This window comes from Anser anser, assembly GCF_964211835.1.
Source record: "Anser anser genome assembly, chromosome: 26".
In the NCBI taxonomy this organism is placed as follows: domain Eukaryota; kingdom Metazoa; phylum Chordata; class Aves; order Anseriformes; family Anatidae; genus Anser; species Anser anser.
In genome coordinates, this window is record NC_139747.1 from 5203722 (window position 1) to 5219910 (window position 16189).

At 59.4% G+C, this 16189-nt stretch overlaps 2 protein-coding genes across 2 annotated transcripts in view; one reads left to right on the plus strand and one right to left on the minus strand.

The window, feature by feature from the left end:
* VAMP8 (vesicle associated membrane protein 8) overlaps positions 1-16189 on the minus strand; it is a 500499-nt gene that overhangs the window by 104177 nt on the left and 380133 nt on the right. The window lies entirely within an intron of this gene.
* Positions 132-2876, plus strand: SNRNP27 (small nuclear ribonucleoprotein U4/U6.U5 subunit 27). Its single transcript, XM_083812106.1, has 6 exons — positions 132-260; positions 816-936; positions 1093-1205; positions 1341-1420; positions 1677-1741; positions 2429-2876. Exons 1-6 carry the CDS (start codon positions 224-226, stop codon positions 2481-2483), a joined length of 471 nt encoding a protein of 156 aa, XP_083668232.1. The 5' UTR covers positions 132-223; the 3' UTR covers positions 2484-2876.

Consider the following 16189-nt stretch of genomic DNA (forward strand, 5'->3'; position numbering starts at 1 on the left):
CCCGGCCTCTCCGCGGGCCTGGCCCCGTATCCTCCGCCTGTGGAGGCCGAGCGGGGCTTGCCGAGGCCGAGTTGGGGGCGTTCAACCCCCCCCCGACCGTGTTGGCGGCGGAACCAAAGCGCGCGGGCGCCGTTTCCTGACGGAGCCGGGGGGGAACGGAACGCACCGGACAGCGGAAGCCAAGGGAAGTGCGGGAGGAAGTGAAGGCCCGCCGGGCGGCGCCATGGGCCGCAGCCGCTCCCGTTCGCCTCCGCGGCGCGGTGAGGGGAAGGCACCGGGACCGGCACCGGCACCGGCACCGGGGAGAGGCCGGGGAGGGGCCCCGGGGGCACGGGGAGTGGCGGTGGGGAGGGCACGGGTCTCTGGGGGCCGAGGGTGGGGGGAGTGCAGGGCCCGACCCCGTGGGGCCTGCTGCGGGGAACGGGCCCGGGGGGCACCGGTGGGACCGGGCGGGGCCCCTGAACCCCTCTGAGCCCGGCCGGGGCTCTGGTGTGCGGGTGCAGTGCCTGGAGGTGGTGAGGGGCTCGGTGTGGGCAGGGGGTGTTGCTGCCTGGGGGTCTGGGGGTGTGTGAGGGGGTTTTGGGGGGATTTGTGGGGGCTTGCGGGGATCTGGGGGGTCTGGAGGGATTACGGGGGACTCGGGGGGGTTAGGGGGGGCCTGGGGGACTTTGGGGGAGTTTAAGGGGGACTGGGGGAGGTTGGGGGGATTTAGGGAGCCTTTGGGGGGGTTTGTGGCCGGGAATTAACGGCAGAAGCTTGGTGGCAGTGCAGGGGAGAAGGGGGAGCCACCTTTCTCCTGCCGTGCCTCCCCGCAGACCGCAGGCGCTCGCGGTCCACTTCGAGGGAGAGGGAGAGGAGGAGGAGGGAGAGGTCACGGTCCCGGGACAGGGACAGGAGGAGGAGCCGGTCTCGCTCCCCACACAGGAGACGGTCCAGGTGAGGGAGGGAAAATGGGGGAGAGGGGCAGAACATGGCGGGGGGATGTTCTTGGTTCCAGCATCACTGTTGGGAGGGAGCGGAGCGTGGCACGGGGATGTTCCCAGCACCCCATTGCAGCTGTGGCGCTGAGACCTGTGTGTGTTGCAACGTCAGGTCGCCGAGGCGGCACAGATCCAGCTCCTCCTCCCCACCGCGCCTGAAGGAGAGGCGAGACGAAGAGAAGAAGGAGATAAAGGACTCCAAGGGCAAGGAGCGCCAGATCACAGGTAAAAACGCAGAGTCCTGGTGTGTTAACTCACCCCTGGCTCTGTTAGATTGTGGCCAGCACAGAAATATTCTTTATTCCTGGTCGATGCTCGTGGCTGCAGGAGGTGGACTCTGATATCTCGTTGCCTTTTCAGAGGAAGATTTGCAAGGCAAGACAGAAGAGGAAATCGAGATGATGAAAATGATGGGGTTTGCCTCTTTTGACACGACAAAAGTGAGTGCAGGCTGGGATCAGCCGGAGCAGCAGGCTCATTCCCATGACGTTTGTACACCCAAGCACGAGTCCCGGCTGTCAGGACTCCCAGATTGAGTGTGGGGCTCACCCTTTACAGCCCAGAGCTCTGGCACTGATGTTTTTTTTAACTTGTCCTGTGTTAACCGCCCTCATCCCTCCCGTGCGCGTGCTGTCCGTTTTCCAGGAAGGCTCGAGGCGGCACACTCGGTTTTTGATGATTTTCCTTCTCTTTCAGGGGAAGAAAGTAGACGGCGCCGCGAACGCGTACGCCATCAACGTGTCGCAGAAGAGGAAGTACAGGTTTGTGTCTCAGCACGCCAGGAGGCTCACTGTGCTGTGGCAACTGCACCGAATTGCCACGCTTTTCTGATAAAAAATAACCTTGTTTACGAGGTAAAGCAGTTAAGAAGCTTAAATCCAAGCTGCTGTCTGTAGGCATAAGCAGGGGGCGATCTGTTTTCTTTTGCCCTCGGTAAGGGCAAACAGTTTGGCTGGCAGAGCTAAGAGGCCTCACGTTTTTCAGTAAAAACCCAAAAGCAGGAAGACAAAGAGCGCACAAGCACGTGGCACACGGACAGGACGTGCTGGAGGCGGCTAGAGCAGGGCAGAGCTTGGCTCTCCTGCTTCTTTGGCTAAAGAAAGACTTCGTTAACCCCGTTATCTGCGAGGTAGCCGGGGTGTGGAGCCTCCAGAAGGTGCGTGGCCAGGCTTCAGGTCGAGTCCTTCTGTCACAGCTGCTGAGCTCCAGGTGCTCAGCCCCTGGTCGAACACGTTGGGTCTCAACAAGGTCAGGCAGAGCTAGTTTTGTGCTTTTGTTTGCACAAATTGGTGGGGAATTGGATTCCCTATGGCTTCTCCATGCTGTCACAACCCCCGCCAGGCGTTTTCTGAGCTGGAAAGCTGCCGGGGGATCAGAGCTGGGAGCCCCCTGGGGTTTCGGTGCTCCTGGCTCGGTTCCCGATGTTGTTTCCCTTCCTCCTGCCGCAGGCAGTACATGAACAGGAAAGGAGGCTTCAACAGACCGCTGGACTTCATCGCCTGATGCTGGGCTCACTCTGCAACCCGCGAGGAACGGCCCCGCTGCCGAGCAGCACCGCCTCCCGCACCTGCTGGTGGCTCAGAGACGGACTCCCGGCTTCTCCCCGTGAAACGATTTTGGGGTTATTTATAGCGAGATAGGGTCTGCTCCCCCTGCCCTGTTGGAGGAGGGGGTCACACGCACGTGGTTTCCTGGAGCCGTTGTTTTTTGTTGCGTTCGGTATGGTTTGTTCCTGCCAGTTGTGTTTTTCCCATTGTGTTTTTATTTTAAATAACTCAGTGTTGTCCATTGCAATTAAAAACTGTATATATTTTTTCTTCTCTCTAACTGTGACACCACCACTCAGGAATAAAAGAGGAGGCAGCTGGGGCCACCCAAAGTCACCACATGCAGCAACAGCATTAACAACCCGTTTGCATTTGGGGTAGAAAAGTGTCCATTTACTTTCTCTTCACATATTTATGGTTTACCCTTGCTTGGGCAGGGTTTCTCACCTCAGAGCTACACTTTCAAGCGTCTTGTGAGGGTTCTGTCACGTCCTGCTCAACAGAAATTACCACGAGCAAGCCTACTGTGACAACTAAGGGAAAGAGATGTATGGATATTGCTGAGCTCTTCTAGATTGTACCAGGTAGGAAAGATACCTATGGAGCAGATGTTAAGACCATAGCACTAATTAATTAGATTAGAAGTGGAAGAAAGGCATTTAACGGTAGTAAAAATCAGTTACCATAATGTTCAAAGGAAGATTCAGTCTGCTTAAGGAGAAAAAACAACACGCCTAAAGTCGAAGCCACATGCTAGAAAGAGAGGAGGATGCGCAGCACGGGAAGCTTCCCACAGAAAGGAGCTGCATTTGGGGTAAAAATCTGTCCCTTTTTATGTCATTGAGACATACGAGGGCGTAGGACACCAGCACTTCAGGTAACCAAGAGATGCTGTGCGTTTCGATCCGTCCCCCTGAGACAGCCACTAGGTGACGATGTTTCCAATTTTCTTTCAAGAAACCTTGCTTTCTCAGGCCCAGGTGTCCAGCTGCACATCGAGGACGTCCCTGGCTCCCAGGCGCAGTTCCCAGGCCGAAGGCCGAGCTCCCATCCGAACCCCCGGCCCGGCAGACATTGCTCCTGGCGTTGCGCAGCAGCCATTTCATGTCAGCCTTTGCTCATGGCAGTCAGCTTAGCGCCGTCAGTGCTGCCATCGGGGTGCCCGAGAGCCGTGTGAGGTCAGCAGAGAGTCACTGTCAGCCTTTGACCTCACAAAGGTGGGTGGCCATAAGTGCCCTGAGCGTCCAGCTCGCATGGAGTACTGCTGGTGGCACTCAAGGCATGGAGGTCTTGGTGGTGGAATAGGAGACGCCGATGTCCTGCTGGTGGAACAAGAGACGCTGACGTCCTGCTGGTGGAAGAGGAGACTTCAGGGTTAGAGGTCCTGCTGGTTAGAGGTGCTTAGGAGTGGGCAGCCTCCATCCCGGTGGCCGAGCATCTCCACGGCAGGGAGGCCGCGGGCAGCACGAGCCAGCCGCCCCGCGGGCTGACAGCAGAGGCCCCCGGGGATGAGACGTGCCCCACCTGCCTGGGCCTGCTGGCCGAGGCAGCACCTGAGTCCTGCGGGCACAGCTACTGCTGCGGAGAGCTTGAACCTCTTGTAAGTTTAGTCTTGACAAAGAAAACCCATCCTAAGTGCATTTGCCTTGCAGGCATTGGTAAGTTGGCCCTCCTGATGGATTTTCACTGCCACAGTAGTGCCTCTAATAATGCTACTGTTAATTAGTGCTCTACCCTTCCGATCTTTTACTAAGGTAGCTAGAGAGAAGTGCGGACACCTGTTTATTTCCTGGTAATACCTGCAAGAACCATCTATCTACATCTTCGCCAGATTCATTACAGCGCTCTTGGTACCAGTGATCTGTGTTGCTCTGGAATAAAGTGCAATCGTTAGCACGCCAAGTGTCCATGCCCTTGCATCTACCAGAATCGTGCAAATCCCTGTTGGGATCTCTGTCTAGCTGTGGGCTGGCTAAGCTGTCTTTTGGATGGTGAAAATGGGAAATCGTGGGGATGGGAAATGATGAGTGGGATGAGAAATGATTGCTGGGATGGGAAGACTTCCTTGGGCTGGAAAGCCATGGGGCTAGGAAATGGAAGAGATGGGAAAGCTTCCTTGGGATGGGAAAGCTTCCTTGGGATGGGAAAGCTTCCTTGGGAAGGAAAAGCATTGGGATGAGATACCTTCCTTGGGGAGGAAGTCATCCTTAAGGAAAGGCATTGGGATGGGAAATCTTCCTTGGGGAGGAAATCATTGGAAAGGAAAAGCATTGGGGTAGGGAAATCTCTCTTGGGATGGGAAATTATTGGGATGGGAAATCTTGAATGGGGTGGGTACGATTCGTTGCGGTAGGAAATAGTTGGAAAAGAAATGCAAGGGATGGGAAGTCTTTGGGATGAGATCTCATGGGATTAAGAAACGCTTCGTGCTGATGGGAAATAGTTTGCATGGGAATCTGTTGGGCTGTGAAACTGTCGGGATGGGAAATCGCCGGGAGGATGAAAAGTCTTGGGATGGAAAAGTCTTGGGATGGAAAATCCTTGGGAGGGGAAAGTGTTGGAGTGCGAAACCCCCCTGGGCCTGGCAAATGAGGACTGGGACGGGAAAGGCTCATGGGGATGGAAACTGATGGCGCTGGGAAGCCTGCTTGGGTAGAGAAACTGCAGTCCTCACCAAGATGGCGGTGAGGGGCTGGTCAGCCGTTGGGGCGGAGCCCCCGTTGCCCGGGTTCCCCAACGAACCGCCCCACTCTCCAGCGACCATGGCAGGTACAGCATCGGGCTCCCGCTCCTCCCGGGGCTGCGGCCCTGCCGGCGAGCCCAGCGCCCGAGAGCTCAGCCCAGCGCCCTTTTTCCTCACAGAGAGATTCCCCAGACGGCTGCCGCCGGTGCCGCAGACGCCCAACTCCCCCTTCGTTGTCCCAGCTGAGCCGCCAACGGTGGCTGCCTGGCTGCTGCCCTCCTTCCCCGGAGCGATGGCGGTGCCCTTGCAGCCCCCCCAGGTACCCACCCTCTCCTACGCGCTGCCCCAGGCCACCGTCTGGCACGTGGTGCCGGAGGTCCAGGGGCAGGTGCTGCAGCTCCCACCCGTGGCGCAGCTGCCACCTGGGGGGCACCTCCCACCCGAGGGGCACCACCTGCAGCTGGTGCAGCTCCCCCCTGTGGGGCATATCCTGCAGCCGGTGCAGCTCCCCCCTGTGGGGCATATCCTGCAGCCGGTGCAGCTCTCCCCCGTGGGGCATATCCTGCAGCCGGTGCAGCTCCCCCCCGTGGGGCATAACCTGCAGGTGGTGCACCTCCCACCCGAGGAGCATAACCTGCAGCCGGTGCAGCTCCCCCCCGTGGGGCATAACCTGCAGGTGGTGCAGCTCCCCCCCGTGGGGCAGCTCCCCCACACCGCTCTTCCCTGTGCCCCTGTCTGCCAGTGCGGACAGCCCATGGTGACGGGGACACTGGTGCCCCACCATGCGCTGGGGCTGGGGCCCAGGGCCGTGCTCCACGGGGAGCCCCTGCACCCCGCAGGCACCTGCCTGTTGCAGGCCCCCGCCCACCGCAGGCCCCCGCCACCCCTCGTCCCGGGGCCTCGGCTCCGGGGGCAGGCGCTCCCCACGCCCCGCACCGTGACCAGCAGCCAGGGGCAGCTGCCGGAGCCCTGCGACCACGCCGTGGGGCTCAGCGAGGACCAGGGGCCCCCGCTGCCTGACCCCACTCCCCCCGAGCCTTTCCTGGCTCCATCGACCCGCAGCACCCAGACGGCGACGCCCGACGGTGAGTTTGGCGCTGGCACAGCCGCCCCGTTGTCGCCCCACACCCATGAGCCATGGGAAAGCTGACATCGCCCGTCTTGGGGGATTTTCTTGCTTCGTCCTCAGCGGCGACAGCCCCGCAGGTGCCTGAGGAGCCCCCGCAGCTGCCCGAGCTGGGCCCTGATGCCTTCGCCGAGGCCTTTCCAGAGCTGGCAGGGGACAGCCAGCTGCTGCAGCACCTGCAGGACCAGCTCCTGGCCGACCTGGACATCCCCGGCACGGAGGAGCTGTTCAGCTGGCTCGAGGCCGTGGAGCCCCAGGACGCCTTCCCCGATTCGCCCAGCAGTCCTGCCCTCAGCCGCCTCCTCTCCCAGCTGCCCGACCTCTCCGAGGACATCGAGGAGCCGAGCACGCAGGGACTGGAAGCCACAGGAGCCCTCGGTGAGGTACCCTCAACCCCTGGGGTGTACCCCGAGAAGGTTGGGGGTGGGCTGTTGGTGCAGTCCCCTGTTGTGCTGGCATTGAGCCCCCCGCTCAGCCCTGCAGCCAGTCCCCTGCCCGGTGCCCTTAGTAGACCCCTACCCAGTCCACCCCTGAGTCCCCCCAGGAGGTCCCCTGACACCCAGGTCCTCAGTTCCCCTAGTAGACCCCTGCCCAAACCCCCCCTGAGTCCCCCCAAGAGGTCCCCTGACACCCAAGTCCTCAGTGAGCAGAGGACACCCCTGCCCACATGCCCCCTGGGTCCCCTCAAGAGCCCCCTGGCTGCCCCTGTGTCCACCGGCACCAAGCGGGGGGCCAAGCGCCGCGCGCCCACCAGCACCCCCAGGACAGCGGAGAGCTCCCAGCCCAAGAGGCCAGCAACGGAGAAACCCCCTGGCAAGGACAGGAAGATGCTGCTGGGCCAGGGTGTCCAAGGCCCCGAGACGCCTTGCCAGGGACGCCGTGCCAGGGACGCCAGGATGTCCAAGGCTCCAGGACGCCGTGGCAGCAGCAGGAAAGACGGCAGTGGCAGGCAGCAGCCAGCGACCAACAACAGCCGGGCGCCCAGCAAGAGAGCCCGAAGCCCGGGGGCTGCTGGGGGGCAAGGAGCAGCGTCGCCGCCTCCCCGCAGAGCGCGGCTGCTGCCGGAGACTCCGAGCGCGGAGCCCGGTGCCGTGCGGCCCCAGGACAGCCTCTGTCCCCAAGGCGTCAGGGCCAAGACGCTGCAGCGCCAGCGCCGGGACACAAAGACCCCCAGCGAGACTTTGCAGCCGCTGGGGGCCAGGGCGAAGGCGCTGGGGCCAGGGCGCCAGCTGCCCTGTGTGCAGCCGCAGCCCACCTCCAGCAGCCCCAGCACGATGCCCAGCGCTGCGCAGACAGTGCCAGCTGTGCCCGCTGCCCCCCAATCCCCAGCTGGCGGCAAAGAGAAGGTGGTGCCAGCACCACCAGGCAGCACGGCGTGAACAGGGGACGCTGCCCTAGAGCAGGCGCCCAGAGCGCTGTGCCTGCCAGCCGCGGGGGGCCAAGCGCAGCGGGGGGCTCTGCCCACACAGCCGCGCATGCTGCAGCCCCTGGCACGGCCCCGCGTGGACTACGTGCCCTGCGTGGGGCCCTGGGCAGGCGGTGACGCGGCGCCCACGCCGCTGGAGGAGCAGGAGGAGCCGGTGCCCATCACGCTGCAGCAGCGTCCCGAGCGGGAGCGCCTGAAGCAGCTGGCCCAGGAGGAGCGGCAGCGGGCGGCCCACCAGATGAAGATCGGCCCTGTGCAATTCTTCGCGCAGCGGCAGAAAGACGGGGCCATAGCCAAGTATGCCGGCTACCCGTGACCCTGCGCTCCTCGACGGCCCCTGCAGCACCCAGTGGCGCTGAGCTCAGCACGCAGGCACAGAGACCTCTGCAGGCACCTGCTCCAGCTTGAGCCGCACTCTTCAGCCCTTTCCCCTCTCGCTTGCCCTTACCCTTCTTTAGTGCTGTAGCTAGTCAGTGTTTCTCACTGTCAGGGATGGGCAACGGGGGGGGATGGGAGATGGGGGGGTCACGAATGAGTGTTGGGAGTGTTGCGATGGAAGCTGTTGGGATGGGCAATACCTGGCATGGGCAAGTTTGGGCATGGGAACTGCTTGTTGGGACACAAAATGGCAGGGATTGAAAGCTTATTTCTTCCTTTCTGGTCCTTTCTCTGCTTTATAGCCTTTTTTCTTAAATTCCTCTAGTGTAGGTGTTCACTCAGCAACGCCTCTGCCTGCAGTTGTTCTGGCAGTGGGATGCCGAGGGGATTTAATGCAGCCCGCTCCCGCTGCCCATGCTCAGTCCGTGAATGGATGTGGGCATGGCCAGCACGGACGGGAGAAAATGGGTGGATGGATGGATGGATGGATGGATGGATAGATGGATGGATGGATGGATGGATGGATGGATGGATGGGAGTTGGGAACTGAGCCTTGGGATCAGCAATGGGAGGTTGCTGGGATAGGAAATGATCAGTGGGATGGGAAGTCATGACGGTGATGGGGATTCATTAGTGTGAAATGATGGGAAATTGCTAGGTGATTTTGTGATATTGTGATCATGGTGGATTTTTTGTGATATTTTGTGATGTTGTGATCATGGTGGTGATAGGAGAGCATTAGGCTGGGAAAAAATTGTTTACATTAATAAATTTTATTGATTGTCTTTTTAATGTATTGTATGATTTGTATTATTATTTTCTATTCCTTTATTATTAAACTCTTTATCAATGCCTATGAGCTTTTATTTTCCTTCCGATTCTCTGCACGTTCACTCAGGATGGGGGGACGTGAGCGAACAGATGTGTGGTGCTGAGCGGCCTGCCGGGTTACACCACAACAGACTTTTTGGCAGCCAAGCTGGGGCACAAAGGGTTGAGCTAACGTCACATCTGACCGGAATGTTTTAAAAGAGTGTTTCTTATAAGCTTTCTCTGAGATTGATAGTTGCTGGTCACAATGTTGATTTTTTCCTTTCTAGTGTTGTTTTTCTGTGCTTTTTAGGTGCTTTTTCTTAATCCCTTTCTTGTTGTTTATGATCCCTGGGGGCTGGCCTATGTTTGCTGATGGTTTTGCCCACTTGCAGGTAGCACGTGCTCCTCTTGCACCGACGGTGAACTTAACCCAGTATTTGTCCCCGAATGACAACCTCTGTGGTTAGACAAGGAGTTAAAAATTCCAGCCAGCGATCAGCCCTGAGGCAGGATGGCTACAGGTGGCAAGGGCTGGGGGGGGATGTGGGCCGGTTTTTATCACGATTGCCACCTCCGATGGCTTTGGAATTCAGCCCTGAACAAATGTGGTATCCTACGGCGCTGCTAAAAGGTTTTAGAAAGGTGTGCCCCGATGCTGGCAGTGCCAGAGATTTACAGCTCGCCAAGTTGTCCGAGAAAAGTTTGGATTTGTTACCCGATGCGCAAGAAGCCAATCCAGACACCAGGTCGAGACACAGTTTTCTTTCAGAACTGCGCGAGTCTGGGTACCAGGTGGTTTCCCACAAAGCCAGCACATGGAAAGATTTTCCACGCCACGCTTGATACAATCTTTTATCACTACATTTCCATGCTAGTACAATCCCCTAACTTCTCACAGGTTCCAGAATTAGCCTACGGCTGACATGACAAAATGATTCTGCGCATCCTCAGAGGGGAAGGGTCTCCTGTTGGGCTGGGGTCTCTCACTCTAGGGGTGTGATTTTTTGCATTAGAATGAGCGTACTTCGTATTAGAATAGCTTTCCATTGTTTTCCAGTGGTTTCCAACAAATGGATTAGTATCAAACTCCAGTGCACGTGTGTAGGATTTTTCCTTACAAAAGGGTCTTCTCGAGTAAATAGATTCCTAGTTATTCATCCTTTAGATAGCTCCAACTCCAGGGTCATCTTTGCCCTTGCCTGAAAATACCCATTTGGTATCTGTTCTCATGAAACAAAGTTAACGAAAAACAAACAAACAAACAAACAACACAAAACTAGTTCCTAGCACCAGCGGCTTGTTTGCTGGGTCTGCTCTATGTGTTTTGAAGACTATTCAGTCCAATTCAGCACCTTCAAGAGAAATTGTGTGGGTCTATGAAAATGCGTCTTGATCTGATGCAAGCCTGTGACGCACCCTGAAGGCCCTCCAAGCCCTGGGATGGGCTCTGAGGCCCTTCCGAGCCCTGGGATGTTACCCGCAGCCACTCCAACCCCTTTGACGGGCCCTGCGGCCTCTCCAGCCCCGCTGACAGGCCCTGCAGCCACTCCAACCCTCTGACGGACCCTACAGCTGGCTCCGGGGACTGCCCTGTGGCATTCCCAGTCACCGATACACACAAGATGAAAGAATGGATGCACAAGTCATCTCGTTTAGTAAGGGAAGAGAGTCCTACTGAGAAGGGGAAGGAGCAATAGGAAGGCGAAGCAGACTACCCCAGTGGAGGGCCGTCCTAGGGAACAGCAGGCTGAAGACCACCATCTAAAAGCAGCAGTAACCAGGTGATCCCGATCTCTGGGTGAGCTGTGAGACATGCGGAAAGATTTCAGCTGTCCTCCAGGCGAGCACATTGTCACCTTGCTGCTGCCATGCTGGGATAACGGCTCCGGTGTCCGGGCTGTGTCTGTGCTGTGTCTGTGCTCTGTGCTGGGCCTGTGCTCTCTGTGCTCTGTCCGTGCTCTGTCCGTGCTGGGTCTGGGCTGTGTCTGGGCCGTGTCTGGGCTCTGTCCGTGCTGTGTCTGGGCTCTGTGCTGTGTGTGTGCTCTCTCTGCTCTGTCTGGGCTCCGTCTGTGCTGTGCCTGTGCTGTGTCTGGGCTCTGGCTGGGCTCTGTCCGTGCTGTGTCCGGGCTGTGTCTGGGCTCTGTCCGGGCTGTGTCTGTGCTCTCTGTGCTGTGTCTGAGCTGTGTCTGGGCTCTGGCTGGGCTGTGTCTGTGCTCTCTGTGCTGTGTCTGAGCTGTGTCTGGGCTCTGTCCGGGCTGTGTCTGTGCTCTCTGTGCTGTGTCTGAGCTGTGTCTGGGCTCTGTCCGGGCTGTGTCTGTGCTCTCTGTGCTGTGTACGTGCTCTGGCTGGGCTGTGTCTGGGCTGTGCTCTGTGGTCTGTCTGTATTGGCCTCCTTTCTCCCCAGTTCTTCTCAGAGCCTGTCTTCAGATGAACAGTCTCAGTCCTTTGTCAGCCATCCCGAGACAAGCCACCACCCCCGACGGGACCGCTGAAATCAGAGGGTGCACCTTCCTGTCTGTGGTAGCAAGAACTCTCTGGTAGGCAACAAGATCCGGGACGAGCCCCTAAACCCTGAGAAAAATCTCAATAATTTTCTTCAGACAGGATCTTCTGTGGAGCTTTTTTATTCGCGATTGCAATGGCGGGCGTCCTGCAAGCAGGAGTGCGCAGTAAAAGTTTATCATAACCGTGTATTCCCTATTACCCGACACCTGATTTCTCCCCTGTTTCTTCATTGGCTGAGTACTACAGGTTCACAGCCTACTCGACGCACTACTATACCATATATGTACAATTTTATTTGACCAACCGTTAATTTCTCCTTATCCTTTTATTTTTTCCTTCTTCTCTTGTGACTAGAGGGCCCGTGATCTTTGCTTTTACTGATCTCGCACTGCTCATCCTGTTTTTCTTAGCTATCCTCGTGATTTTGGGACAGTGGGACCTTCCCCTTATCTGCTTAACAGAGTCCCCACTGCTATGCCACACACAATGCCACTTTTGCATATGCAAGGTTAGTGGATTTTTCCACTGCAAAAACACCTTCTATTGCAAAAACACAACTTTGTTTCTCACAAGGAGAAAAAACAACACGCCTAAAGTCGAAGCCACATGCTAGAAAGAGAGGAGGATGCGCAGCACGGGAAGCTTCCCACAGAAAGGAGCTGCATTTGGGGTAAAAATCTGTCCCTTTTTATGTCATTGAGACATACGAGGGCGTAGGACACCAGCACTTCAGGTAACCAAGAGATGCTGTGCGTTTCGATCCGTCCCCCTGAGACAGCCACTAGGTGACGATGTTTCCAATTTTCTTTCAAGAAACCTTGCTTTCTCAGGCCCAGGTGTCCAGCTGCACATCGAGGACGTCCCTGGCTCCCAGGCGCAGTTCCCAGGCCGAAGGCCGAGCTCCCATCCGAACCCCCGGCCCGGCAGACATTGCTCCTGGCGTTGCGCAGCAGCCATTTCATGTCAGCCTTTGCTCATGGCAGTCAGCTTAGCGCCGTCAGTGCTGCCATCGGGGTGCCCGAGAGCCGTGTGAGGTCAGCAGAGAGTCACTGTCAGCCTTTGACCTCACAAAGGTGGGTGGCCATAAGTGCCCTGAGCGTCCAGCTCGCATGGAGTACTGCTGGTGGCACTCAAGGCATGGAGGTCTGCATGGTGCAATGGGAGGCGCCGATGTCCTGCTGGTATTTTCACTGCCACAGTAGTGCCTCTTATAATGCTACTGTTAATTAGTGCTCTACCCTTCCGATCTTTTACTAAGGTAGCTAGAGAGAAGTGCAGACACCTGTTTATTTCCTGGTAATACCTGCAAGAACCATCTATCTACATCTTCGCCAGATTCATCATAGCGCTCTTGGTACCGCTGATCTGTGTTGCTCTGGAATAAAGTGCAATCGTTAGCACGCCAAGTGTCCATGCCCTTGCATCTACCAGAATCGTGCAAATCCCTGTTGGGATCTCTGTCTAGCTGTGGGCTGGCTAAGCTGTCTTTTGGATGGTGAAAATGGGAAATCGTGGGGATGGGAAATGATGAGTGGGATGAGAAATGATTGCTGGGATGGGAAGACTTCCTTGGGCTGGAAAGCCATGGGGCTAGGAAATGAAAGAGATGGGAAATCTTCCTTGGGATGGGAAAGCTTCCTTGGGAAGGAAAAGCATTGGGATGAGATACCTTCCCTGGGGAGGAAGTCATCCTTAAGGAAAGGCATTGGGATGGGAAATCTTCCTTGGGGAGGAAATCATTGGAAAGGAAAAGCATTGGGGTAGGGAAATCTCTCTTGGGATGGGAAATTATTGGGATGGGAAATCTTGAATGGGGTGGGTACGATTCGTTGCAGTAGGAAATAGTTGGAAAAGAAATGCAAGGGATGGGAAGTCTTTGGGATGAGATCTCATGGGATTAAGAAACGCTTCGTGCTGATGGGAAATAGTTTGCATGGGAATCTGTTGGGCTGTGAAACTGTCGGGATGGGAAATCGCCGGGAGGATGAAAAGTCTTGGGATGGAAAAGTCTTGGGATGGAAAATCCTTGGGAGGGGAAAGTGTTGGAGTGCGAAACCCCCCTGGGCCTGGCAAATGAGGACTGGGACGGGAAAGGCTCATGGGGATGGAAACTGATGGCGCTGGGAAGCCTGCTTGGGTAGAGAAACTGCAGTCCTCACCAAGATGGCGGTGAGGGGCTGGTCAGCCGTTGGGGCGGAGCCCCCGTTGCCCGGGTTCCCCAACGAACCGCCCCACTCTCCAGCGACCATGGCAGGTACAGCAGCGGGCTCCCGCTCCTCCCGGGGCTGCGGCCCTGCCGGCGAGCCCAGCGCCCGAGAGCTCAGCCCAGCGCCCTTTTTCCTCACAGAGAGATTCCCCAGACGGCTGCCGCCGGTGCCGCAGACGCCCAACTCCCCCTTCGTTGTCCCAGCTGAGCCGCCAACGGTGGCTGCCTGGCTGCTGCCCTCCTTCCCCGGAGCGATGGCGGTGCCCTTGCAGCCCCCCCAGGTACCCACCCTCTCCTACGCGCTGCCCCAGGCCACCGTCTGGCACGTGGTGCCGGAGGTCCAGGGGCAGGTGCTGCAGCTCCCACCCGTGGCGCAGCTGCCACCTGGGGGGCACCTCCCACCCGAGGGGCACCACCTGCAGCTGGTGCAGCTCCCCCCTGTGGGGCATATCCTGCAGCCGGTGCAGCTCCCCCCTGTGGGGCATATCCTGCAGCCGGTGCAGCTCTCCCCCGTGGGGCATAACCTGCAGGTGGTGCACCTCCCACCCGAGGAGCATATCCTGCAGCCGGTGCAGCTCTCCCCCGTGGGGCATAACCTGCAGGTGGTGCACCTCCCACCCGAGGAGCATAACCTGCAGCCGGTGCAGCTCCCCCCCGTGGGGCATAACCTGCAGCCGGTGCAGCTCCCCCCCGTGGGGCATAACCTGCAGGTGGTGCAGCTCCCCCCCGTGGGGCAGCTCCCCCACACCGCTCTTCCCTGTGCCCCTGTCTGCCAGTGCGGACAGCCCATGGTGACGGGGACACTGGTGCCCCACCATGCGCTGGGGCTGGGGCCCAGGGCCGTGCTCCACGGGGAGCCCCTGCACCCCGCAGGCACCTGCCTGTTGCAGGCCCCCGCCCACCGCAGGCCCCCGCCACCCCTCGTCCCGGGGCCTCGGCTCCGGGGCCAGGCGCTCCCCACGCCCCGCACCGTGACCAGCAGCCAGGGGCAGCTGCCGGAGCCCTGCGACCACGCCGTGGGGCTCAGCGAGGACCAGGGGCCCCCGCTGCCTGACCCCACTCCCCCCGAGCCTTTCCTGGCTCCATCGACCCGCAGCACCCAGACGGCGACGCCCGACGGTGAGTTTGGCGCTGGCACAGCCGCCCCGTTGTCGCCCCACACCCATGAGCCATGGGAAAGCTGACATCGCCCGTCTTGGGGGATTTTCTTGCTTCGTCCTCAGCGGCGACAGCCCCGCAGGTGCCTGAGGAGCCCCCGCAGCTGCCCGAGCTGGGCCCTGATGCCTTCGCCGAGGCCTTTCCAGAGCTGGCAGGGGACAGCCAGCTGCTGCAGCACCTGCAGGACCAGCTCCTGGCCGACCTGGACATCCCCGGCACGGAGGAGCTGTTCAGCTGGCTCGAGGCCGTGGAGCCCCAGGACGCCTTCCCCGATTCGCCCAGCAGTCCTGCCCTCAGCCGCCTCCTCTCCCAGCTGCCCGACCTCTCCGAGGACATCGAGGAGCCGAGCACGCAGGGACTGGAAGCCACAGGAGCCCTCGGTGAGGTACCCTCAACCCCTGGGGTGTACCCCGAGAAGGTTGGGGGTGGGCTGTTGGTGCAGTCCCCTGTTGTGCTGGCATTGAGCCCCCCGCTCAGCCCTGCAGCCAGTCCCCTGCCCGGTGCCCTTAGTAGACCCCTACCCAGTCCACCCCTGAGTCCCCCCAGGAGGTCCCCTGACACCCAGGTCCTCAGTTCCCCTAGTAGACCCCTGCCCAAACCCCCCCTGAGTCCCCCCAAGAGGTCCCCTGACACCCAAGTCCTCAGTGAGCAGAGGACACCCCTGCCCACATGCCCCCTGGGTCCCCTCAAGAGCCCCCTGGCTGCCCCTGTGTCCACCGGCACCAAGCGGGGGGCCAAGCGCCGCGCGCCCACCAGCACCCCCAGGACAGCGGAGAGCTCCCAGCCCAAGAGGCCAGCAACGGAGAAACCCCCTGGCAAGGACAGGAAGATGCTGCTGGGCCAGGGTGTCCAAGGCCCCGAGACGCCTTGCCAGGGACGCCGTGCCAGGGACGCCAGGATGTCCAAGGCCCCAGGACGCCGTGGCAGCAGCAGGAAAGACGGCAGTGGCAGGCAGCAGCCAGCGACCAACAACAGCCGGGCGCCCAGCAAGAGAGCCCGAAGCCCGGGGGCTGCTGGGGGGCAAGGAGCAGCGTCGCCGCCTCCCCGCAGAGCGCGGCTGCTGCCGGAGACTCCGAGCGCGGAGCCCGGTGCCGTGCGGCCCCAGGACAGCCTCTGTCCCCAAGGCGTCAGGGCCAAGACGCTGCAGCGCCAGCGCCGGGGCACAAAGACCCCCAGCGAGACTTTGCAGCCGCTGGGGGCCAGGGCGAAGGCGCTGGGGCCAGGGCGCCAGCTGCCCTGTGTGCAGCCGCAGCCCACCTCCAGCAGCCCCAGCACGATGCCCAGCGCCGCGCAGACAGTGCCAGCTGTGCCCGCTGCCCCCCAATCCCCAGCTGGCGGCAAAGAGAAGGTGGTGCCAGCACCACCAG